Raw genomic sequence first — 26,909 nt, forward strand, 5'->3', positions numbered from 1 at the left:
GATATACTGACTAATCAAAATAAGTTCAGCTAATTGTCAGCCTCTTACATGACTGGCAGCTCATAAAGAAATGCACATTAGTCTTTTGATAATTCATGCAAATATTTGTCCCATCTATAGCACCTACAGTAGGCTACACCGGAAGGTCGAGCTATGGTCATTTAGTTAGCATGTTAGGAGCTACTTTTAGCCTTAAGATGTTTTGTGATTACGACCCCTGATCACAATTTTCTTATCAACAGCCTAGTGTTATGTCACCACTTAGCTTTTAGGCCTACCCATGTGCAGAATGTCAGTCTCTTAACTGTTGGCCAATACGCGGGCGTTTTATTGTCAGTTTAACCATCTCCCTCTCTGGCGTGTTTGAGTAACTATTTCCCATGACTATCCCACAACATGTTAGACTTTGTGTTGTGTTGCATGAATTGCACCTAGGAATACATTTTGGAACTTACAGACCTGAATGTAAAGCACATTAACTCTAAACCAAGAAAGAATTGCATACTCACTGATGTACCTGAATTACCATTTATGCTGACATTTTATTTTATTTATTTTTAACATGATTAAACAAATGGACTCCATATTAGTTAAAGCATTTTCATAGTAAAGTGAGTGCTTCTTTTATTACCAAGGCGTGGAATGTGACAAGTGGGTTGAGGTTTAGAATTCATGCAGGCATTATAGAGTGAAAATTATTAACTGAATATCTTTTGAGAATTTATTATAAAGAGTAACACTAACATTATTTTTTTCATAAAATAGTCTACACACTATTTTGATACAACTCAGCCAAGTGGTGGAACAAATCTCTCAAAGAAAACATGATTCCCAGTTGCTTTGCATTATTACTTTCTATTCAGCACACGCACTGGTTTCACCTTAGTTAATGTAATCTAGTCTAGACACACACAAACAGACACGCACGCACACACACACATACACACACACACACACACACACACACACACACACACACACACCACAGTCTGCTTTCCCATATCTCACACGGCACAGGGGCAGGGAGGATAAAGAAGAGACAGGCGGTTTCTGCGCTTGCTGCTGTTGCTGTGCCAATGCGCAAACACATCACGCCGTGGGATAGGTCTCCCCAAATTGAGGCTGCGCTTGAGACGATCATGCGATTGAATGACGAGCGCGTCATGCCTGTCTCTCTGTTCTTTGCGATCGGTGACTCGGCGATCCGCAATCCCCTGGGACACAGTTCCGCCCTCGATAATTCTGCGATCAGCGTCTCGCCATAGCTCACAATGAATGGCCGCCTGTAGCAAGAGAGAGCCGGGAGAGGGAGAGCGCTGTCTACTTCTCCGTTGAAACGATTTGCATCAGCTAGGGGGTGAGTGTCTACGGGAGAATGGGTCTCTGTCAAATTTTTATAGATGCAGAGGCGGTGGGTAATGACTTGCTAGATTGGTGTCCCTATTGGCATCAGGGTTTGGAGCAGATGTCCGATCGTTTTAGAATCTTTCGTAGGGGTATACTATTGTTTTAGGGAAGGTGTGCGATGGGGGATGGGTTTGTAGGAGGATGGTACCCTCACAAACTTTAACCACCTCTTCGGTTTGCGTCTGAAGCCTTTTCGTGACTACAGTACTTATCTGCCTGTGACGTACACGTTTCTTGAGGATGTTTCGAATGTGTTGTCGAAATTATTCGTAACCTAACAGATGGAAAATAGTTTTAGTTTCAGACCGTGATTGGCATTTATCACATTGGCGATAAGTGGACAGCTGGATGTCTTGTCTACCGACTTGCAAACCCCCCTTTTCTGTGCTGCACTGGTTTCGTCTGGCTCGCCCTCAGCTGCTGCGTGTCCTGGGATGACCTGTTGATGTCGGTAAAATGGATGGCATTTCCCCCATCCCAAAACTATATAAATAAATAATCAATGTTGAATTGATTTGCAGACACCGTGGGAGAGCTGTCAACGTCGTCGATTTATTTTGTGATAATCCGTTGTTTTAAATTCGTGGGTTAACGCGGAAGCAGTGGATATAACGTTTGTGTGAGTGCATGAGGTGGATGGTGCGCTGGGGCGAACCCAAAATATTTTAGCAGTGTGCTGTTAGCTTGCTTGCTAGCTATCGTAGCTTGCCCTGACAGACACCCGCGCTTCACAGGCCTGCGGCTGGAAGGCGATTATTGCAATGCTGAAAACGGGGAGAAAGCGACATACGTGGACTTTTTTAACTAATTAAAGTCAGTTTTTATATTGATATAGTTTTTTTTGACTGGCAAAACGACGTGGCTCCTCTGGATCGCGTGCTGCTGCAGTCGTTGCCATCCCCTGTCGCCCCCGGTCCGTGACAGTGGAGCACTCGGAGCGGGTAGACAAGCACACGGCACGGCGGTCATCTCAGTACACAGATAGACTCCCGCGTTTGATTTTGCATCCTGGTCACTACTTCAACAGGACATAACATTTTTAGCTAGTAAAATAACAACTAGCAATCGCTTGAGGTTTGCGTTCAACTGTTTGTGTATTTAATGAATACTAGGTGCCAATATTTTCTTACTCTTATCTTAATTTTTCAAACCAATTCACTTCAAATAAAACAACATTTTTCAATTATGTTTAGTAGTCTTTGAAAAACGTCAGTACTGTGAACACTTGATTTAGAGGAATGCAGATCTTGCTGCATGCTTAGAATACAGTACACCATAGAGGGCATGCTATCCTTACAGTAGGGGTTTGAAACCAGGAAATGCCTAGAGAATAGCTGTGCCAACATTACCCGTGCAGCCCTGTTTACTAGTTTGTAGTATTTAAGGCAATTAAATGTGTTTTTGTGTTGTTACAGACTAGGAGTGTGGATGAACTGGAAGATGATGTTAGTTTCTATGTCCGATCATGACTATGTTGGCCATGGTCCCGTCATAACATCACATAAGCTGTGGCTGCATTTAAATGCTGGCTAAACATTCTTGATGCTCCTATGAAAAGACTTGCTCTTATGTTGACACTGCGTGACCCAGTTTTTCAATTCTGACTCCGGTGTAAGATGTGAGGCTGTGGGTGAAACAGGCTGAACTGAACTTTTTCTGTGAACTGACACAACCAAGTCCCTGCAGACAGCCTTGTTCAGGCCTTTCTTTGCTGTATTCCTGCGCTTAGGGCAAACTCGGTAAACACACCCAGGCAGCATTCGACTCTGTATGGTGTGTGTGTGTGTCCTGCGGAGCCGTGCCAAACTGTAAACTGGCTGTATTGTTTGCTGTTTGTGTTGGTGTGTTTCTGTTTTAGTGAGGTGGCATCAGAGAGAGTGGGAAAGACAAAGAGAGGGTTTCTTTTAGTAGTGTGATCGGCTCTATTCCAAATCAAGGGGTTTAGAGATGATGTGCTGATTTTCTTTCACCCATAATCTTAATATATTAGTCAGACATGGTTAATGTAAGTTTGGTGAGAAGATTCTATCTGGTGGCCTGTTAGTGTTAGCCCATAAACACAGTGCCATTGATGAGGTGGACGTTATTTGTTTATTTTACTATACCTGTGAGGTATGTTATATAGAACATATTGTAGATTATAAAGCATAGTGTCCATATATTTGTCTGGTCCTGAAAAACGAGTGGAAAAAACTATTTTAGGGTTTGATTTGGATTGAGTTGTTTTTGTTTCTGATAAAGTGGAGTTGTTTTTGGATGTGTTTTTCTTAATTTGCAGATTGTCAGGTTAACACATTTTGGTTTGGCTGGTTATAGCTGCTAGTTATAGCGAACTGTGTGGCTATTATTGAATTTTGGGAAATATGTCTGGACACAGTACCTGCTTTTTGTTTCACTTAGCTTCCTCTGTCTGAACATTACCTTAATAATGACCTGTGTGAAAGGAACAGAAGACAGAGGAATACATCATCATTATGATGCATGGGTCTCAATTAGGACAATTGTCTACTATTCTAAACTTTCTGTGGAGGTCTTTTAAGACCTGCTAACGCATCACCCAAGTGTTTTACAGATATGCCCTCTGAAAGTTCATCAACAGTCTCCGTCGTCATACATCCTCTGACCACCTCCCCTCTGCTTACATGATAACCTGACCCTCTCAGTCTTTGGACACTTGGCCTCCATTCACTGACCTTTCATTATATATAGTTTGTATTAAAGCTTTATAGAGGGTTAATTCATTAGTATTGTCAGGGTATTATATGTTGGTAACTGCGTGCACAGTTGAATAGATACTTGAGCATGCCTGTGTATGTATGATTTGTGTTATATACAGTACATATATTTAGTCAGTAAAGACAGATGATTTCATTAAAGTTACCTACAGTTGACAGTGGCCCATTTAGTATGGGTGGAAGTCAAACATGGAACAAAGTTGGCATTGCCGCATGCTGTGTGCTTACAAGCTAATGGCTGTAATACATGTTCTGATACAGATTAATAGACGATAAAAGGCAGATGTGTGTTGCTAATCAGTTGACCTCTAGTATTGCTTATTGTCATTATGGGGTTAGCTGAGGTGGCTTTGTGCTGACTTGTAGATTTAGTGGGGAAGGGAGGGGAGGAGTTTGCGCGGTAAAGCATTATGGGTACATCTTAATAATCTAAAGTAGCTCCCTGTCTTCTTTATACCCTCCTCTTTGTCTGTCCAACATGTGTTTTTACACATCAGTGCAGGGGAAATAGGGACACGTGTTGACCTTACTTATAACATAGGAGTGTATGTTTCAGAGTTTAGGCCTATTTAAACAAACCCACAGAATATTCGGAGTGAGGTATTTACACACTGGGATATAAACACATTTATTATAGTCAAGTGTAGTATTTTAACTGTACTGCAAAACCCACCATAAAATGGGCTCTTTGTTTGAATGGCCAATATAAAAAAAGAATGCTTCCAGTGAAGTGAACTTCACTACACAGGGTAAATAGGCTGGGTTTCATCACACTGTATGTATAGTGTAGTCCATTGGTGTGCTGTGCTATACTGATTAATGCAAGCTTGATTTGACAGTTTCCTCTGTTTGACAGTCACTGTGGATCGGTTTTATTTTACAGCCAGCTTCTCCCACTTGCTTATGTGATGGTAAATGTGCCAACTGCTCCCATATTAGCGCTACCTTTTGTGTTGTTATGGATATTTTGAAACCTACACCGCTGGTCTCTTTTTGTAGTTACAAACAAACAAACAAAGTTCTGAAATCCATGATGATAACTGGAAAGTGCTGCTTATTTCTTTATATGATTGGTCACATAACTCAGCCTCATCCACTTATTGGTAGCTGATTTCGACTTTTACAAAAAGTTGCCGACATCCCTTTTTCTTTCTCCAACCCCCTTTCTTTCCTCTCTGCAGACCCTGTGGTGGTGTGCGTAGCGCACGATGGCCCAGACCCTTCAGATGGCGATCCCCAACTTTGGCAACAACGTCCTGGAGTGTCTGAATGAGCAGCGCCTCCAAGGGCTCTACTGCGATGTCTCAGTAGTTGTCAAGGGACATGCCTTCAAGGTGGGATGTCTTTGTGTAGCCATTATGCCATTATGTTCATTTATTTTGTAGTTTTGTAATGTACAAGACCAATTGCAAATCAATTAATGAATAATGATTTTGCTCCTTGAACACCCAGTTTAAATGTGTATTTGAAATATAATAAATATTACTTATTAACCTTTCTGTTTTCTAACTCTTCTAGGCTCATCGTGCTGTGCTGGCAGCAAGCAGCTCTTACTTCCGGGACCTGTTTTGCGCTGGAGGAGGCAGCGCCTCCAAGACCCCCACAGTAGTGGAACTCCCCCCGGCTGTTCAGCCCCAGAGCTTCCAGCAGATCCTGGCCTTTTGCTACACTGGCCGCCTCAGCATGACGGTCGGGGACCAGTTTCTGCTCATGTACACTGCAGGCTTCCTGCAGATCCAGCAGATCATGGAGAAGGGCACAGAGTTCTTCCTCAAGGTAGCAATATGACAATAACAGTACATGGGAGGGTTGATATAGCCTGCTTTTTGAAGGATCTGAGGGGTATTCCAGAACGATGTTTCAACAAATTCAGGGATCCCTGTACATATCCGGCTTCTCTAGTCACAGATGTCTTGGTTCCAGAACGGCAGGTTCTCGGTTGAATCCTTAGAGGAAGCTCAGAATGGTTCGTTTGACAACTCACGTGCTGCGTGCAACATTTAAAAAAGGTCCTCATGGTGATGGATATCATAGAGTCAAAACATAATCAAAAGCAAAAACACAATATTTGTGTAGTTTGGAAACATAAATTATTGTTACTGCCTACAACAATCATGTACATGTTTTCTCCAAAACACCACCTATTCAACAAAAAACAGATTAGAAGCCTGGCAGAAAATAACTGACATTAAATTTGTAAGGGATTTCATCATCAAATTGGCCTAGATACAAATGTGTGATTATTAATAATAATGTTTTAAATTCATAGAGCATATTTTGTGCAATGCAATTCATATTAATGGTCAAGCCTATAACATACATTTTATTAGCATACAGTATGGTAGGCCAGGTTAACACAGGATAACTACAATGGTAGGACATTTGCATAACCAGTATCTGGTAGTTATATTATTTTTCAATTCATAAAGTACTTTTCACGACTACATGCATTCCTTTGTAGTTGTAACCCCATGGCAGCAAAAATATCCTAGCAGCAGATAAAAACTAAATATAAGAACAAACAAGTTAATTCATTAATAGAAAGCCATTTATTAATTTAGAAAAATTGCAAAGCAGTACACAGTTTGTATGGTAGTCAAAGTCAAACTGCACTGGGGTGTATTTGTCATGGAGAAAATCTGCAGACTCATGAGATGTAAGAAATTCAGGGTTCGGGCAGACAAACTATTTATTTAAGCTATAGGGAGAACACCCACCATTGAGTTCAGTTGGCTGAGGTCTCCCAGTTATAGGGCAGCAACTTGGTGTTTATACTTTTGTCACAGGGAGGAAGAAGAACATGGGTGGGTGCAAGAATGGAATGTGGCCAATTGGCCATGGGTGGGTGCAAGAATGGAATTTGGCCAATTGGCTTGTAGCTACTTCCTAGCTTTGGGTTGGACAGAAAACAGTAACTGGACCCTGATGACCCCAGGATCCTTAGCCTGGCAGTATGTGGCACCCAGGCCTCCCCTCAACCCATATCCCCAGGCTAATGGGCCCCATTCAGAGACAGGAAAGCCTTAAGGGCGTAGGTTAAAAGACATGCTTGACCACCTTAAGACAAAATACAGAGAGGTTATAAGGGATATATATGTCACATTAATGAAAATACAAGCTCTCAACACATTAGATATGTACGGGTTGAGTAAGCTCAATATAGTGTTAAAAAACAATGCCTTTTGAATGATCTATAGGATCTATTTCCCTTTTTAATGCACCTTTGCATGTTCAAAAAATCTATTGGATTTTCAGTGAATTTACAGTTGAAATGCTGCTTTCCCATTCGCATATTTTGATAAAAATCCACCCGGTCTGTATGAATGCATTAAACTAGTACCGCTTGCTACAGTAAGTGTCAGGTCTGACATTGATACCTACATTTCTTCCATAATCCTTCAGGTCTCCTCGCCCAGTTGTGACTCACAGGGTTTGCACCCAGAAGAGGCTCCGCCCTCCGAACCCCAGAGCCCTGTCACTCAAACTGTCGCCACTGGCACTAGCGGTCGTCCTGCTTCCTGCCTTACGCCCCTCCCCCTGGTGTCACGGGTGAAGACGGAGCAGCAGGGCAACCAGTCAGAAGCATCGCCCTACTCAGTGGTGTGCACACCTGTGGCCAAGCGCTTGTGGGAGGGGGGCAGCAGCCGAGACGGGGGCGGGGGTGGCTCTGGGGGTGGGGGAGGCGGGTCCAGGAAGGCAGCACGCTTTTCCCAGGAGTCTGTACGTGGGAGTGCTATTCAAAGCTCGGGGGTGCTGGCTCTGGCAATGGGGATGGGCGCCAGTGGAGCAGGGCTAGGATCAGGGTCTGGGGGTCATGGCAGTGCGACCAATGGGAGCGTGGTCTCCATGGGTAACGTTGCATCAGAGGGCGCCAGCCCGGGTACTATGAGTGCCTACACCAGTGACTCTCCCATCAGTTATCATGACGAGGAGGAAGAGGAGGAGGTGACGGAGGAGCAAACAGAGGAGCAGTACAGGCAGATCTGTAACATGTACACCATGTACAGCATGCTCAACGTGGGCGCTGCAGGTACGTGCGTGCATGAGTGGAGGCACCCTGTGTATCTTACGGTCTGCAAACAAGTAGCTGGTCTTTACTTAGCAAGTTGTAGCTAAAATACATTATGATAGCCACAAATGTTAATCACTGTTTCCATGTCTGGCTAGCTATCTAGCTAACTACCCTCAAGAGTCTGAGCAAAGGTAGATTGCTAATACCTGATGTTCAACGCTGATGTTCTAACTCAGGCAGAGGGTCAAAAAACAGAATAAATCCCCCCCTAAAAACATTGCTCTGAGAATTAGTGCACACCTGGTCAATGTTTTCTTATATCAGTCTGGTGGCTAGCTGCCTGCAGAGACATTTATTGCACTAAAAATAAAAGGCTGTGGCAAGTATTGTTGAAAAACAAAACATGCCTTGTTCCTCTATGAATGCCAAGGTAACAGTATGCTTTTAATTTGGAAAAACTACTTTATTTGTTGTTGCTAAAAAGAAGCTAAGGGGATGGTTTAAGTGTTCAAATGCAGTAAAATCTATCATTCCCGGCTCCTTTATGATGTTTACGTGTGTGGGTCTGAGGAAAATAGTATGCACCTAACACATTTACCTATGTAGCAGGAGTCAATCTGCTCCTTATTACTTTCCCCAAAACCAAATCAAAACGGCAAAATAGTCCTACTTAAGTATTTGATTAAGCACATCATCAAAGACCTCCACATTTCTCTTTTGCTGGAAGTGCAATTGAAATTCTAACACACTGTATAAGAACCTAAGTAAATTAATTTATTAACTCTTATTTGAAAAGGAATGTTTGCAGAAAACAGTACCCAGTACTTTCTTGTTCACTAACTACCTAAAAAAGCTGCAAGGGAGGGAACAATGCACCTAATTGAATCCCAAAAAAAGAGTGCAGCTCGCAACGTTTGATTTTTAAGCAGCTCAATGGTCTGAATGTATCTCTCATGTCTGTGGTCTAGATGGTAATGTTGGCTCTTGGCTATTCTTGATGGTATTCTGTCCAGGGACATCACAAGGGTTTTCAGATTTTGTTTGTTTGGCCTCACTTCCGGTGTGTTTCTTCTGTCTGTCGTAGTCACCTACTGCAGGTATAGCATACTAGTTAGAATAAATGAATGAAGAGAGAAATGTAATTCTTCTGTTAAATATGTATCTGTCTAGTCCAACTACTGTGTGCTGCTCGTTTGCATTGCAAATTTCTGTGTATTTTTATTTTGACCGTTCTTAAACATTGTGGCACAAACATGCGCACATGCTGCATCAGCCTCATATCAGTGCCCATAAGGGAAAATTCTGGAAGGTGCCTGAACATTCTGGAGGCCAGGTCCAGCACACCCCTGCACAGATGCTTCCAATCAGGACCCTTTCAGGGCATATATTTAAAGGCCCAGAACAGCAGCTCTTGCCATGGCTTAGAGAAGGAACTCCAGACGCTGAGGGATATTAAGAGGCAGAAGAGCGACCCAATGTCTCACATCGCTGGAAGTTACTCTGCCTTAGCCTCACGGGAGCCACAAAGGGAGGAAGAAGCCTTCAAAGCTCCGACCGGTATGCCGGTATAAATATGTGCCACGGTATGAATTTGCCCATACTGTATATGTCGCAGTAGGTTAGGGCATGGAGTTTTATGAAGTGTTACTTTGTTGCAAAAATTTTGTCTAGAGACATAATTGCTAAGTTATTATAATTTGGCTAAAGTTTCAACGTAAAAACCAGCTCACGCACCTCAAGCATTCCTGCTTTCTATCAGCAAAGATGAGTGGAGAAATACATGAGCGTTGTGACCAAGGAACTGGACCACCCCATTTCCCAACAAACAATGAAGAATTAGTTTGAAAGAATAGGGCTTCCTCCATCTTCTAGACATGCTTCCAATTCAAAAAGCTGGACAACGAACAGAAAACAACTATCTCCGAAGTCTGTCGGGGGACTGTTTTCATAATACAAGCAACCTCTTCAGTCACCTCAAGACAAACATGCGAGTATTAAGATCATGCTTTCAGACAATATAGGGTCACAAGTAGTACTCCCTGAGTCAATAACCAAATGCTTATTCCCTATGACAAAAACTAATATTTTTGTAAGCCTTTCTTAATTATTTCATCACAAAACTATGATGCTACAGCATCGTATTTCTATGCAGTAGCATTTACTTGAATTAATGTTTGAATATGCTTTTAGAGTACTCAAGGACATTCACTGACTTGTTGTTGTGCAGAAAGATGAATCTTTGTCACCATCTGAGGACCTGTGTGCTTTGGATCAGGTTTTCGTTAAGAACCTTTCTCTCTATTTTGCTCTATTCCTCCGTCCTTCAATCCCGACCAGTCTCCCAGTACTTGCTGCTGAGAAGCATCCCCATAGCATGATGCTTCCACCACCATTCCTCGCCGTTGTTATTTATATTATACAGACAATGAGCTGTACCTAGGTTTTGCCAGGCATAGCCTTTGGCATTCAGGCCTAATAGTTTGGTCTCATTGTACCAGTGTCTTTTTCCTCATGCTCTGAGAGTCCTTCATGCCATAGGCCTTTTTATCTGGAGTGGCTTCGGTCTAGGCACTGTAGCATAAAGGTCTGATTTAATGGAGTGCTCCAGAGATGGTGGAAATTCTGGCAGGTTCTCCCATCTCTGCAGAGAAACTCTGAAGCTGTGTTAGAGTTACCATTGGGTTCTTGGCCTTATTACTTAGTTTGCCTGGACAGCCTACCCTGGTAAGACCCTTGGTGGTTCCAAATGTTTCTGTCTCTGAGGTCTAAAGAGATTTCCTTGGACTTTGCTCTGACATGCACTGTGAAACGTGGGAAATTGATATACAGTACCAGTCAAAAGTGAATGGGTGTTTCCAAACTTTTGAATGGTACTGTAGACAGACACAGGATGCATCTGACCTCAATCTGAGGGGCCATTCCTATTCTTCGATTGAATGAAGGAGAACATTTCCATTCCTCAAGTAGCCTTTTTAGAGTTACTTAAGTATTGCATATTTATATTTGCAAGCGATGCATTCTAATTATGCCAGGTAAAAAGTTTGCTTATTTCACTCTGACATAGTGGTAGCATAATTATGCAACTTGAGATGGTTCAAGGTGTATTTCTACTCATTTTGAGTGAAGAGCAATTAGAGAGTCAAATTACCTGTCTGTTTTAGATGAGAGGAGCCATGTGAGTCAGCTAAGAGGATGACCATTACTCTTAGAAAGTCTTACTAAGTAAGTCCTTGAAAGGCCTTACATTTGCATTGCCAATGTCTGTATGAACCTTGTACTCAATACCCACCTATTTTCCTCACTACATCACAGATATAAATAAAGAATAGTAAATTATGTGCTAATAATCGCATAATTTTTATAATACAATCATCTGTCTGTGTGTTTCTCCATTTGTTTTTCATACAAAGTAGGAAGTACTGATGTTGTATGGGTCCCTGTCCCTCTCTTTGGTAGCTGGTGAGCGTGTGGAGGCCCTGCCAGACCACTCTGAGACGCGGGGTCGTATGCGGGGTCGCCAGGACCTGTCGTCCCTTCCCGCTGAGCTCATCACACAGATAGGCAATCGTTGCCACCCCAAACTGTACGAGGAAGGAGACCCCGCAGAGAAACTAGAGCTTGTCTCAGGTCTGTATGTGTGTATTTTAATAACCTGTTGAGGACAGGTTTGGGAGGAAAATGCTATTTCTGGTTTAGGCTTTAGTGTTTGGTTTAGGGTAAATGTTGCCAAATGATTTAGAGGTTAGTGGTCATGTTTTGGGTTAAGGTTCGGTCTTTGGTAGAGATGCCAAACTTGCCATATTCATTTGTTTGTATACAGTAAATAGGCTGTACAAGAAATATGAAGGTTGATAAAGAGAAATCATGTCAGACCTTTTTTACATTAGATGTTAGACAAGGTCTTGTCACCAACCATATACAGTGGGGAGAACAAGTATTTGATACACTGCTGATTTTGCAGGTTTTTCCACTTACAAAGCATGTCTGTAAGTCTGTAATTTTTTCAGCAAATCCAGAAAATCATGTTGAATGATTTGTAAGTAATTCATTTGCATTTTATTGCATGACATAAGTATTTGATACATCAGAAAAGCAGAACTTAATATTCGGTACAGAAACCTTTGTTTGCAATTACAGAGATCATTCGTTTCCTGTAGTTCTTGACCATGTTTGCACACACTGCAACAGGGATGTTGGCCCACTCCTCCATACAGACCTTCTCCAGATCCTTCAGGTTTCGGGGTGGTCGCTGGGCAATCCCGACTTTCAGCTTCCTCCAAAGATTTTCTATTGGGTTCAGGTCTGAAGACAGGCTAGGCCACTCCAGGTCCTTGAGATGCTTCTTACGGAGCCACTCCTTAGTTGCCCTGGCTGTGTGTTTCGGATCGTTGTCAGACCCAGCCACGAACCATCTTCAATGCTCTTACTGAGGGAAGGAGGTTGTTGGCCAAGATCTTGCGATACATGGCCCCATTCATCCTCCCCTTAATACAGTGCAGTCGTCCTGTCCCCTTTGCAGAAAAGAATGATGTTTCCACCTCCATGCTTCACGGTTGGGATGGTGTTGTACTCATCCTTATTCCTCCAAACACGGCGAGTGGAGTTCAGACCAAAAAGCACTATTTTGTTCTCATCAGACCACATGACATTCTCCCATTCCTCCTCTGGATCATCCAGATGGTCATTGGCAAACTTCAGACGAGCCTGGACATGCGCTGGCTTGAGCAGGGGGACCTTGCGTGCGCTGCAAGACTTTAATCCATGACGGCGTAGTGTTTAATAATGGTTCTTTGAGACTGTGGTCCCAGCTCTCTTCAGGTCATTGACCAGGTCCTGCCGTGTAGTTCTGGGCTGATGCCACACGAGGTGAGATCTTGCATGGAGCCCCAGACCGAGGGAGATTGACAGTCATCTTGAACTTCTTCCATTTTCTAATAGTTGTGCCAACAGTTGTTGCCTTCTCACCAAGCTGCTTGCCTATTGTCCTGTAGCCTATCCCAGCCTTGTGCAGGTCTACAATTTAATCCCTGATGTCCTTACACAGCTCTCTGGTCTTGGCCATTGTGGAGAGGTTGGAGTCTGTTTGACTGAGTGTGTGGACAGGTGTCTTTTATACAGGTAGAGTTCAAACAGGTGCAGTTAATGCAGGTAATGAGTGGAGAACATGAGGGCTTCTTAAAGAAAAACGAAAAAATTCTTACTGGTTGGTAGGTGATCAAATAGGTATGTCATCCAATTAAATGCAAATTCATTATTTAAAAATCATACAATGTGATTTTCTGGATTTTTGTTTGAGATTCCGTCTCTCACAGTTGAAGTGTACCTATGATAAAAATTACAGACCTCCACATGCTTTGTAATTAGGAAACCCTGCAATATCGTCAGTGTATCCAATACTTGTTCTCCCCACTGTATATTAAGAAAATATCTTTCAGGCATAAAAGGAAAGTGGACAGAGTTTTTGATGAATCACTTTTAGGTCAGATTTGAACCCACCCATGCTGCAGTAGTATATGTGCTCATGAGGGAGTGGCTTAGACCGCGTGACTACCCTAGGACACATAACCAACATCATTTTCACTGTGCTGTTTGTATGATTTTTACTGTACTACTCGCATAAAATGCCAGAAGACATCTCCAGGGATCTTTTATGTTGATGTTACAAATATACAGCTCCGGAAAAAAATTAAGAGACCACTTTTTCTTTCTTTCCCACAAAGGTTGAAAAGGAAAGTTTTGAGTGAGGAGCAGAAGCGTTCAGTTTGCAGTGGTCACTTAATTTGAACCCTTCTGTTCCTCACTCCAAACCAAACCAACTGTTTTGGAAAGGAAAGAAGAAGGGCTGTGTTTCTTTATAGAAAATTGCTCCAAGTACTTTAGATGTTCCCCATTGAAACGTACTAGCCGGTCAATCTATCAGTGTGTATTGACATAGTTTCCAAATACTCGCTTTATACACTCCCAGTACTACCTTCCCCACTCTAACCCTTCTCATTTATTTACATGACATGAATTCATTGCAAAGATGAAATTGTCGACCCCATATTGTGTTAAACTTTTGAAAGCAGCAAACCGTTCTCTCCTATATGCCACAGTGCTTGTACAGTACAATCAGTATTCTGGAGAATCCACATACAAAGCAGTTCATCACAAAAATGTACTGTTACATTCCTAGTAGTTGCCCTTAAATGACTAGTAAATTGTACCGTGGCCGGGTTATACAGTATGGTAGTGGAGTTGTGCTTGTGTGACTGTGAGTTGACTGTATGTTCAAGATAAGGCATGTGACAACAGTGTGGTTAATATTAGCCACGTCAAGGCCTCTCTGAAAGCAGGTCTATGTTACATTACACTTAGACCTTGTCCTGAAGTGCGTGTCAATCTATATACAGTAGGTATGAACACAGTCAGAAATTCACACGTGTTTGCGTAACCTAGATCTAGTCATGCTCTGTAATGCAGCCCCTGGGGAACCATGCTTGCTAGTGTTAGAAAACATTAATTTCAAGGTTTTAAGTTTAAGCATCAGCCAATCAATGGGTGTAATTTGCACAAGATGAAAGGCCACATGTTAGCTGTTCCCAGTAAATAAGCTTGCAAGGTTAGCCTCATGATATCCTTAGCACATAGCAATAATTATGACTCCAACATTGTAACATTATTGTTCGGACAGTTATATTTGTCTATGTGCAGAGCTGTGATCGCGGGGCAATGCTCACAGCTCCACTCAAAAACACTGAACAAAATTATAAACGCAACACTTTTGTTTTTGCCCCCATTTATCATGAGCTGAACTCTAAGATCTAAGACTTTCTCGATGTACGCACATGGCCTATTTCTCTCTAATATTGTTCACAAATCTAAATCTGTGTTAGTGAGCACTTCTCCTTTGCCAAGATAATCCATCCACCTCACAGGTGTGGCATATCAAGATGCTGATTAGACAGCATGATTATTGCACAGGTGTGCCTTCGGCTGGCCACAATAAAAGGCCACTCTAAAATGTGCAGTTTCACTGTATTGGGGGGGTCCGGCAGGGTCCTAAAACCAGTCAGTATCTGGTGAGACCACCATTTGCCTCACGCAGTGCAACACATCTCCTTCGCATAGAGTTGATCAGGTTGTTGATTGTGGCCTGTGGAATGTTGGTCCACTCCTCTTCAATGGCTGTGTGAAGTTGCTGGATATTGGCAGGACTTGGAACCTGCCGTATACGCTGATCTAGAGCATCCCAAACATGCTCAATAGGTGACATGTCCGGTGAGTATGCTGGCCATACAAGAACTGGGATGTTTTCAGCTTCCAGGAATTGTGTACAGATCCTTGCAACATGGGCCTGTGCATTATCATGCTGCAACATGAGGTGATGGTCATAAATTAATGGCACAACAATGGGCCTCAGGATCTCGTCACAGTATCTCTGTGCATTCAAAATGCCATCAATAATATACCTCGGTCCAACAGCACATGTTCCAATACTTTTTCATGGTAGTGTCTTTAATATACCTCGGTTAGGGGTGGGTGATATGGGTGATATACAGTAAACACTTTTATGCGAACAGTGCAAACATGAAACATAAACAAAGGTATTAGAGTTAAATATGCAGTAAAATGTAATAATATTGAAGGTATAAGAGTTATACCTTCAAAGATGCCCTATGTATACATCAGACCAGCACATCCGGGAACTTTGGCTCGCAACACGTTTCCGCCCCTTTTTGGGGGACAACAACATTCGCAATGACACTCGCCATAGATATTCATGTAAAATAGCAGTACAAAATAACACTAATAGAGAACCACCAGAATTAAATTAGTTTTTTAAATGACCCAAAATATATTATGTGAAGTCAATATACAGTGGGAAGAACAAGTATTTCATACACTGCCGATTTTGCAGGTTTTCCTACTTACAAAGCATGTAGAGGTCTGTAATTCTTATCATAGGTACACTTCAGCTGTGAGAGACGGAATCTAAAACAAAAATCCAGAAAATCACATTGTATGATTTTTAAATAATGAATTTGCATTTTATTGCATGACAACTATTTGATCACCTACCAACCAGTAAGAATTCCGGCTCTCACAGACCTGTTAGTTTTTCTTTAAGAAGCCCTCATGTTCTCCACTCATTACCTGCATTAACTGCACCTGTTTGAACTCTTTAGCTGTATAAAAGACACCTGTCCACACACTCAGACTCCAACCTCTCCACAATGGCCAAGCCCAGAGAGCTGTGTAAGGACATTAGGGATAGAATTGTAGACCTGCACAAGGCCTGGGATTGGCTACAGGACAATAGGCAAGCAGCTTGGTGAGAAGGCAACAACTGTTGGCACAACTATTAGAAAATGGAAGAAGTTCAAGATGACGGTCAATCTCCCTCGGTCTGAGGCTCCATGCAAGATCTCAACTCGTGGGGCATCAGTGATCATGAGGAAGGTGAGGAATCAGCCCAGAACTACACGGCAGGACCTGGTCAATGACCTGAAGAGAGCTGGGACCACAGTCTCAAAGAAAACCATTATTAAACACTACACTGTCATGGATTAAAGTCTTGCAGCGCACGCAAGGTCCCCCTGCTCAAGCCAGTGCATGTCCAGGCTCGTCTGAAGTTTGCCAATGACCATCTGGATGATCCAGAGGAGGAATGGGAGAATGTCATGTGGTCTGATGAGACCAAAATAGAGCTTTTTGGTCTGAACTCCACTCGCCGTGTTTGGAGGAATAAGGATGAGTATAAACCCAAGAACACCATCCCAACCGTGAAGCATGGAGGTGGAAACATCATTCTTTTCTGCAAAGGGGACAGGACGACTGCACTGTATTAAGCGGAGGATGAATGGGGCCATGTATCGCAAGATCTTGGCCAACAACCTCATTCCCTCAGTAAGAGCATTGAAGAGGGTTCGTGGCTGGGTCTGACAACGACCCGAAACACACAGCCAGGGCAACTAAGGAGTGGCTCCGTAAGAAGCATCTCAAGGTCCTGGAGTGGCCTAGCCTGTCTCCAGACCTGAACCCAATAGAAAATCTTTGGAGGAAGCTGAAAGTCGGGATTGCCCAGCGACCGCCCCGTAAGGTCTGTATGGAGGAGTGGGCCAACATCCCTGCTGCAGTGTGTGCATACCTGGTCAAGAACTACAGGAAACGAATGATCTCTGTAATTGCAAAGAAAGGTTTCTGTACCGCTTATTAAGTTCTGCTTTTCTGATGTATCAAATACTTATGTCATGCAATAAGTTGAAGAGTACCTATGATAGAAATTACAGACTTCTACATGCTTTGTAAGTGGGAAACACAGCCAATTTTGCAGGTTATCAAATACTTGTTCTCCCCACTGTATAAAAGTCACCTGGGAGCCAAAAATCTTTCTGATTGCAGAGGAGTCTAATACTTATTTCACTCATTAAAAAGCGAATCAATATTAAAAATGTTTGAAATTTTTTTGTTATTCTGTCTCTCACTGTTCAAATAAACCTACCATTAAAATTATAGACTGATCATTTCTTTGTCAATAGTTTTTCCCTCACTGTGAATTAACATTGGTTCTATGTAGGGTTGCCACCTTCTATGCAAAAAAATAAAAACCACCACAGTCATAAGTTTTTTACAAAGTCTAATTTGAAAGGCTATTAGAAAGTCTAAAAGTATTCTTTTTGTTTGTTTTTGTGGACCAGTAACAGCTGTAAACAGTCAACAGCTTTCTCTCTTCCTCGCTGTGTTTTTCCATGTGTACTTCTTATCACTCTTTGCAGCGTTGAGTAGCTGTTTGTCTTTCAAAACGCTGCAGTAAACAACCGTGACAGTAGCCTATGCACCTGCACAGACAGTATTTGGCGCAGGACTCATCCTACAATAAATGTACTGGCCTTACTATTTCCTGTTGTTAATTATTGTGTATGAGACATTTATGAAAATACGGGACACAACTCATCCCGTGTTGATTCAAAACGGGATGCAAGATTTAATTGTCAAATACGGGACAATTCTGTATTTTACAGGATGGGTGGCAACCCTAGTTCTATGGGTTTTTCGGTGTATAACACAGAAACAAATGAACAGTGCAAGTAGTTCCTCAAAGGTATTTAGAATAAAAAACTACAATTAAGCATGACAAAAGAGTTGAAAATAAATGCTTTGTATGAGGAAAAGAAGGGTTAAATTCTGGCTTTACTGGTAGAGGGATACAATAAGCGTCAGGTTGCTTCCATCCTGAAAATTTCAAAGAAGGCGGTTCATAAGAACAAGGTCAAGCAACAGACATTGGGGACAACAAAGCTACAGACTGGCAGAGGGCGAAAACGACCATGATGACCGTCAACTCATTCGAATGTCACTCAACAACCGTATGATGACATCAAGTGACCTAGAAGAAGAAGGGCAAAAAGCAGCTGGGGTGAAGTGTACAGTGAGAATGGTTCGAAACAGGCTCCTAGGGGCAGGGCTGAAGCTGGAAAAAAGCCCATCATCAATGAAAAGCAAAGAAGAGCCAGACTGAAGTTTGCAAAAGACCACAAGGATTGGACCGTTGGAATGGAGTACGGTCTACTTTTCTAACGAGTCAGTTTCAGCCATTAGACGACACCTGGTCGTCTAATGGTTCGACAGACCTGGAGAGGCATACAAGCCACAGTGACTCACACCCACTGTGAAATCTGGTGGAGGATCGGTGATGATCTGGGGATCCTTCAGCAGGGCTGGAATCAGGCAGATTTGTCTTTGTGAAGGACGCATGAATCAAGCCATGTACAAGGTTATCCTGGGTAATCCTGGAAGAACACCTGCTTCCTTTTGCTCTGACAATGTTCCCCAGCTCTGAGAATTGCTTTTTCCAGCAGGACTATGCTCCATGCCACACAGCCAGTTCAATCAAGCTATGGATGGAGGACCACCTGATCAAGACCCTGTAATGGCCAGCCCAATCTCAAGACCTGAACCCCATGAAAACCTCTGGAATTTGATCAAGAGGGAGAGGGATGGTCACAAGCCATCAAACCAAGCCAAGCTACCTGAATTTTTGTGCCAGGAGTGGCATAAAGTCACCCAACCGCAATTTGACAGACTGATGAAGAGCAAGTCAAGATGCATGAAAGCTGTGATTTAAAAATCAGGGTTATTCCACCAAATATTGATTTCTGAAGTTAAAACATTAGTATTTTGTTGTTGAAAAATGAATATGAATTGTGCTTTTGTCATGGGTCTTCTCTGAGGTGTCTGTTTCTCATTTTTAGCCCATTACCTATTCCCAACAGGAAGACTGTTTTTACCTCCTGCCAGACCGTTATTGTAAATAAGAATAAAAAGCGTAACAGACTTATTCAATAATGATTTTTCAGTTACATTTTGGGAAAATATTATTTCATTTCACAATAATATTTAAAGAAACTGAAATGCTTAGAAAGTCTGGCAATTGTGCAACAAAATTTGAAATAATTTCTGCTAGGTCAGAGTGGGCAGATTTGCTGCTTAACACAACAGTTTTTTTTGTAAATGTGGGGACCTGATAGTAAAACTTGAAATATATGTAACCAGCTTCCCACTAAAAATAAAAAATGTATTGTCTGGTTCACACTAGGGAAAAACATACAATGGGGCATAGTAAATAGTTTGGTTTGGGGTTAGGCTTAATGGGTAGGTTAAGTTTAGATATAACAGTTAGGTTATTAAGGTTAGGTTTAGCACTAGGTAATAGAAAACATTTGTACAAACATATTGTCTTTATTTTTACAGAGAAATATACAATCACTTAGGGCGGGTTTACAGCTGTGACCTGGATTACAACATGAAAAAAATATAATGAAAATATAAAATATACATTTTAGTAAAATAATTAGCAAGGAAAGATTAATTTATCAGTCATTTAATGTCTTATAGTTACCTAAACATTGATCTCAAGGTTGCTCTGCATGCAGTCCCATGACTGTGGGCCAACATATTCGATAGCAGTTTTACCCAACACTGAATAGAGTTGTGGTGTCTCTAGGTCTTGAGAGGGATATTGATAACTTCAGTAACATTGGTTGAGCTTATAAGTAAGAGTTTTACAAAGTCTTTGCCTTCCAGAGCTCAAGGAGTCCAAGTAAACAATACAAAACACAATGATGTGTGGGAAAATGTGCAACTTCGATAAAATGCAAGGCTGAATGATAGACTGCCACCAAAGGATTCAGTACTGACACTACTCATGCATGTGCAGCTCATCACCGGATTTCTGGGTCAGATTTCTGGGTCATGTTCGGGTCTCCATACAAGGAAAGAAAAAAATATTTGTGTGTGCCCATTGGAGGACAGTGTCTAGAGAAGGCCATAATAACAGTGTTGTGTCTTCCTGTTATGTGCGTAGGTACGTGTGTGTTCATATCTCGAGCCCAGCTGATGAATTGTCACGTCAGCGCAGGAACCAGACACAAGGTGCTGCTCAGAAGGTTGCTGGCTGCCTTCTTCGACAGGTGTGTGTGTTCGTGTCTCCTTTGACATCTGTGACGTGTGTGTACTTTCCCCTGCCATTAGTTCATCATTGGAGAATAGCTATATGTTTCTAAATGCCTCCTTATTGTCTCCCCACTCAGGAACACCCTTGCTAACAGCTGTGGAACAGGAATCCGGTCCTCCACGAATGACCCCAGCCGCAAGCCCTTAGACAACAGAGTGTTGCACGCGGTCAAATGTGAGTGTTACAAGTAGACCCTAGTGCCTTTTGGTTAATACAAGTTTAGGTCTGATTTAGTATTTTGACCTCATCAAATCTTTCTCTCTCAGTTTACTGCCAGAACTTTGCCACAAGCTTCAAGGAGAGCGAGATGAACGCCATTGCGGCGGACATGTGCACGAACGCTCGCCGCGTTGTCCGCAAGAGCTGGATCCCCAAACTGAAGCTGCTCATGGCTGAGGGCGACGCTTATTCCGCCTTCCTCCCTGATGCTGTCAAGATGGAGGCAGACGGCCTGGGGGCAGAACCAGGCTTTGACCCCGCCTCCTTGGAGAGCACAGTTGGTGCAGAGACTGGTGGTTCATCTGGCGAATCACTGCAGGGGGTGGGCGGCGATGCTGGCACTTTGTTTTAGATGGGAGTACAGAGTGTATAAGACAACTATGATGAGTTCATATATTCCCCCTCTCTGTCCTTTCTCCTTCCCCCGATCCCTTGGGTGGTTTAGATCCCCCCCCCCCGATCCCTTGGGTGGTTTAGCCCATCCCCCTTGACCTTTTGATCCCCATCATGGGTATCCAGGGTTGTAAAAGGATGTAAAAGAGAAGGTATTGCTTTGATTTTTAAAGCGAGAGTCCAAGTAATGGAAACTTCCAAGTTCCAAGACGGTGTTTCTGTGTACAGGGGTGGAGAAAGGGTGAAGGGCTTGTGGGGATGGTTGAGCGTTTCCCAATTCCCCTGGTTTTCTGAGTTTCAAACCAAATGAGAGAACGGTCAAGAGGGTGAGATAAAAAGATCCCCCTCAATCCCTCTTCGCCGCCACTCTGGTCCTCTGACCCAACACCTTTCTGTGATCAGAACCAAATGATCTTGCCCTCTGTTTTAATGTACTATCTTTTCCTCTTTTATCTTTTGTGATCTCAGCTTGTTTCTTTGTATGTACCATGCTATGGATCCAGAGATGGGGACAACAGGTTGGAAGATGACTGTGAAGAAATTCAAGGGGAACAGAAAAATACGTTGATATTTTTTTGGATTATGTATTTATACACACTTACGCACACCCCAACCGTGGGTGTATACAGAGAGAAAGAGAGGGATTGTTTTAAAATCTCTGTTGTTTTATTGTATTTTGAACAGCTGTTTTTGCTAAGAAAGTCCTGCTAAGAAAAAAAGATATAAAAGCAGATAAGGAAATGTGCTATTTTTGCATAAAGATGGTATTGATCAAGTGGTCAGAAAAGTCTTATAGTCGGACCTTTGAGGTTTTTGTTTTGACAAACAACTGAACTGACAAAACAACTATCTGATTTTAAGATGAGAACTGGGCACTTTCTACCCACCGCAAGCCCATATAGCTTATTGTCTTCTTTTCTCTATGAAAATTGTCAAGAAGCCAACCTATGTGGCTGGACTGTTGACTACTATGACTATGTTATAATTTGCTAGTGAGCTAGCCACGTTTTTAAGCTAGCTTAATTGCTTACTCAAAAAATCACTGCTAATTGTAAAAATGCACAGCTTGAATGGACTGGCTGATTTTAGCAGCTATCATGTTAGCTAGCAAGGCCCTCTTTCTGTGTTGGTTACTGAAGTGCTCTAAAGCAAACTACTGAAATCCTTACCCATTATTATGTGCTAATACAACAAATGGAAAACATTTGGAATAATGGAATGTGCCTTTTTAATTGACATGGATATGCAGGGGTGGGTCCTGCTTTGGTTGATGTGTGGATAGCACGTTTTGAAGGAAAAGGTAGGACACGTGAAAAGGTGCTAGGTCTTGTTCTGCTGGAGACAGAGGTGGAACTTACACACGTTTCCCAGAGAGAGATCAGGGTTGGGGGGAATTGGCATTCCAGGACAATGTTTTTGTATTCTTCAGCTTATTTTTTAGTAGCGGAGTATGATTTTGATTGTGAATGAATAGCTTATGTTCCTGTGCGGTTGATGTGTATGAGTGAAGGTGTGTGCACTTTAGGTGTGAGTGTGCTTTAGGTGTGTGTGTGTGTGTGTGTTCATTTGTGCGAGTGAGTGCACTTTAGGTGTGTGTGTGTGTGTGTGTAGGTGTGTTGTGTTGTATGAGCATAAATGTGCTTTAGGCAGGTGAGTATGTTGTCCTCCTGGTCGTTTTTTTGGGTTGTTTAGTACTCCCAACTAAGGTACACTTGTCTATGTAGACTGTGACCTACACCCATAGAGATGGTTAGAGGATGCATTCTAGCATGGACGTCACCATTGAAGACATCTGCCATTTTATTGTAGTCAGAAAGATGGCACTTCAAACAGCTAATATCTACGGAGGACCAAGCTAGTTATTGGCTGATTCATACTGATTACCTAGTTGGTTATCTTAATATCAACTTCAGCCAATGAATTACACTGAAATTTACTACTTTAACATAGAGATCTCAAAGGTGTTGCCCTTGCTACACCATACTCTGTAATGACACAGATAAACAGAGGTAAGACATGGAAACACAGAGGAGAATTCTTTCCATCTCTGTGCCTAAACCTTTCACATGCCTTTGGGATTCAAAATATCTTGTTCACCATTGTCTGAGATAGAAATGTGATGTATAAAGCTGACACTTTTATCCATTTGGCAGAGAAGCAGTCCTACTTTATGCATGACATTTCTACTTTCTGATTGCTGTGATATAACTCCCTGTCACGCTAAGAAAATGTCTAATTGACATCGGTGACTTCTGCAGTTTGGCATGGTTCTACACCTTCCTTGAGACTTAATGGGTAAGTCAAAGCACCTTCTTGGAGATTTTAAAGGGGAGGTTAATGCACCTTTTATATTAGATGGAACCAGTGGTTCATGCACCTTTTGAGAAAGGGTTTTGGGCAGTCATATGGAGAATCAATCCTAGGGTGGGTGCATTTAGAGAGTATTGGAACATAGGGTAGATCTGCGGATGTGGGATTCACTGAGATGACTGTAAATATTGAGAAGACTGTTGAGCTGACTGACTCCTTATAGCTTCTAGCAATTTCCTTTGTAGGATGTTTGTTATTGTGGAAACGTGTGGAAGGGATGAGAGGAACATTTAAAAAAAAAAAAAAAATAGCTTTTTGTCCTTTTTCTTTTTTTTTTTATTAGTCTCTTTTTTGTTAATGAGATGAATGCGTGTGAGCTCCCAGCATGCATTGGGCCAATAGATCAGATTGTCCTGAGGTTGGTAGAGGAAAATGTGGATGATTTTGATGATATTGGTGGTTGTGGCACTGTGTTAGACTGGAGGGGTACGGTTGTGTAGGGAGAGATGTCACAGCTACCTGCTCTGGCTGTCTCTTTCAGAATGTATTACAGGAAAATAATATAACACTTTTAAAACCCTTTTTTTAATCCTTTAAAATATCCTACAAACTTAAGGTGGTGAACCAACTTCTTGCTGAAGAAAAAACAGAAAAGGAAAAAAGAACTGTACGATAGAGCACTGTATATTTTTTCATTGTTTAAGATAATGATAATTATGTGGTTTGTGTCTATCAGTGGGGATGATGTGACAGACTAGGGTACTGTCACCCATCTATTGGAGGTATTGATTTTGTGGAGGTGGGTTGCAAGAGCTGTAGAGGTTTGAATTCTAAACACTGTACCTGCTATTAAACTTGTACACTTGAGTCTGATTTCAGCCTCCTGGACAGACACTAATATGGAGGCGGTCAGATCCTCTCAGCGCCACATGCGGTTAACGTTATATTGCAGCCCAGTGAACTGCCTGGGCCACCACCAGATTGCAGTATTTCCCCCACAAAGCATATGTTAGTTGGCTAGTGATCCAAGTTAAGTTTTGTGATCGGGGAGAGCGACCTGTCTAGCTCTAGCCATGTGTTCAGAGCAGAGTAAAGTTTGTATGGGTGCATGAGAGACAGGAGAGTTCATGCTAAATTCCCCCCTCATATCCTCCAGTTAACGTCCCTCTTTCCTGACATGCACAGTTATTGTGATTATTATTACACAGACAAGAGGGTGAAAAATGTTGGCAGGTTCCAGTGAGGCATAGGCTTGGCAGGAAGGACCTGTTTTCACTATATACATATATAAATATGAATATATATATATATGTGTGTGTGTGTGTGTTTGTGTGTGTGTGTATATATATACTGTGTGTATATATATATACTGTGTATATATATATACTGTATATTATACATAGAGGCACTAAAGAAGTCTGTTAGTTGTGCACTCTCACAGCATGAGGTATATACCCCTAAACCGCTTATTGAAACCAGTGCAGTAGCCCCCCCCCCCCGTCCCCAGTGTGTCTGTCCCTGCACCCTGCCCTCTGTGACCCCCTGGCACCCAGTGCTCTACTGCTCATTCTGTTCTCTATGTTCCAAGTGCCAATGACTTTGTGAAACCCCTTAACTGTGACCCATTATTATTCAAGATAATTGCACATTAACTACTGTAAAGAAAAATCATTAAGAAAAATGTTGATATGGATTTAAAAAATGAGTATCTTAATAAAAGGTTTGTAACAAGTTGTGTGGCCTTCTGCCTTCATCCCCTAAATATGTGTACAACTGATTAGATTTACTTGGGAAATTTTGTTAAAACGTCAGATATTCTCTATTATGGCTTTTGTTTTTGCTCTGGGCACAGTGGGTTGCCCAATGGGTTTCTCCCAATTAAGTTCCCAGACAAGACATGAATCCCTTTTTTCTTATCACATTAGTTGAAATACCGGTGCTATTATGGAAAGTAACAGAATTAAAATGCTTTTCTCTCCTGTGTAATATGGAGAAATCACTCTCACCTTTTAATGAGAAACCTGGTTTAACATGGGAATGTGTCAAATTAACCATGTCTACCAGAATGGTATCTTTTTTCCTTTCTTCTTGTAACCAAGTAAAAGATGCATTGCGATCTGAATACCCATTTCATCCATACCCATTCAGTCTTGTTTGAAACTCATCTAAACTGGGGGTTCTATAAAATCTGTATCGCTGAAGCCTTATGCAGATTGTGCAACCATGTAGCTAAACCTCATTGCTGAGTGCTGTCTTAATCCCTATAGATTGAATCCAGTTCTTGATGTTTTACGGTCATGTGTATTTCTAAGATTAACATATTTTATATCACATGCCAACAGACACAGGGAGAACATCATTTACAGGTTGAAGTAAGCAGGGAAGACAGTTTCTAACCAGCTTTGGACAAATGATTTCAGTTTTAAAAGCATTAATAACTTCACAAAATGAATACTGGAATGTACTTTAATTTAATCACATTTTGGACTATTTTTTTTCAGATTTATCCAGTCTCAGGCCTGATTTAAATGTGCCTGAAAAAGGTTGAGGCACGATTTCAATGTTTCAATCCAATTATTCCTAAACCAATTTGCAGAGCTTTGGTTATTTTAACAGAACCACTGGGGAAATATGAGTTTTGTGCAAATTGGTGGAATCTTATTCAAAATGATTCACAGCTGTTATGATTGCCAAAGGTGCTTCCACCAAGACGTATGCAGCGAATACTTCATTTTTGTATTTGTTATTTTGGAAACATGCTATAATTTCATGTGCTTTAAATAATGGAGTGCTTTAAAACAAGTGCTATAATTTTACTCCACTTTAGAAATATGTAGCTCAATGTGTCGATCAATAGGTAAAAAATAGTGATTTCATCCTTTTTAGATTTAACTTATTGCCGCAAATATAGGAAGTATGTATTAGGACAATGACGTTTATTATGGGCTCTATTCCAGCACATTTGATTTGGAATTACAGTGCAGACAGTAAGCTACAATTAAATTGAACATAGTAAATTCTGAAGCCTGATTAAGAATTGTATAAGAAACTGAGAATTTATATTTTTTATATTGACAAGTAACAAAGTGTGCATGGTGCATATGAACACTGAAAATGTATAATAATTAGTTGTTGTTATACTGTAAATTTGTCTCAGTTAAGAGTTTAAATACAAACTTGATAGTATTATGAACACTGAAATTTAGGGATACACCGATTACAATATTCTGGGCCGATATTTGTGTATAACACAATCGACCCATGTGGATGCCAATGTTTGTTTTTATTTCTGTACCTGTGTACCTTGGCATAAATAAAATGAAAATGTTGCTTCTGA

At 41.6% G+C, this 26,909-nt stretch overlaps 1 protein-coding gene across 4 annotated transcripts; it reads left to right on the forward strand.

The window, feature by feature from the left end:
* The first annotated feature begins 1,033 nt into the window (after window positions 1–1,033).
* LOC105024167 (nucleus accumbens-associated protein 1) lies at window positions 1,034–26,909 on the forward strand. Of its 4 annotated transcripts, none has more exons than XM_029123326.2 (8): window positions 1,034–1,357; window positions 5,324–5,476; window positions 5,661–5,918; window positions 7,545–8,172; window positions 11,611–11,781; window positions 20,501–20,606; window positions 20,727–20,824; window positions 20,917–26,909. In XM_029123326.2, exons 2-8 carry the CDS (start codon window positions 5,351–5,353, stop codon window positions 21,219–21,221), a joined length of 1,692 nt encoding a protein of 563 aa, XP_028979159.2. In that variant the 5' UTR covers window positions 1,034–1,357; window positions 5,324–5,350; the 3' UTR covers window positions 21,222–26,909. The 4 variants fall into 4 exon arrangements, with proteins under 4 accessions (XP_028979159.2, XP_028979160.2, XP_012991296.3 ...); XM_029123327.2 differs by lacking the exon at window positions 1,034–1,357 and adding an exon at window positions 1,389–1,854; XM_013135842.4 differs by lacking the exon at window positions 1,034–1,357 and adding an exon at window positions 1,865–2,026.

Source organism: Esox lucius, chromosome 11 (genome assembly GCF_011004845.1).
Source record: "Esox lucius isolate fEsoLuc1 chromosome 11, fEsoLuc1.pri, whole genome shotgun sequence".
Classification (NCBI taxonomy): Eukaryota; Metazoa; Chordata; class Actinopteri; order Esociformes; family Esocidae; genus Esox; species Esox lucius.

Excerpts from the sequence above, each read along its gene's own strand:
- LOC105024167 (XM_029123326.2), top strand. The coding sequence starts at position 5,351 with ATGGCCCAGACCCTTCAGATGGCGATCCCCAACTTTGGCAACAACGTC. Across the intron at positions 11,782-20,500 it reads GAAACTAGAGCTTGTCTCAG|GTACGTGTGTGTTCATATCT; the intron begins GTCTGTATGTGT and ends TTATGTGCGTAG. Across the intron at positions 20,607-20,726 it reads CTGGCTGCCTTCTTCGACAG|GAACACCCTTGCTAACAGCT; the intron begins GTGTGTGTGTTC and ends CTCCCCACTCAG.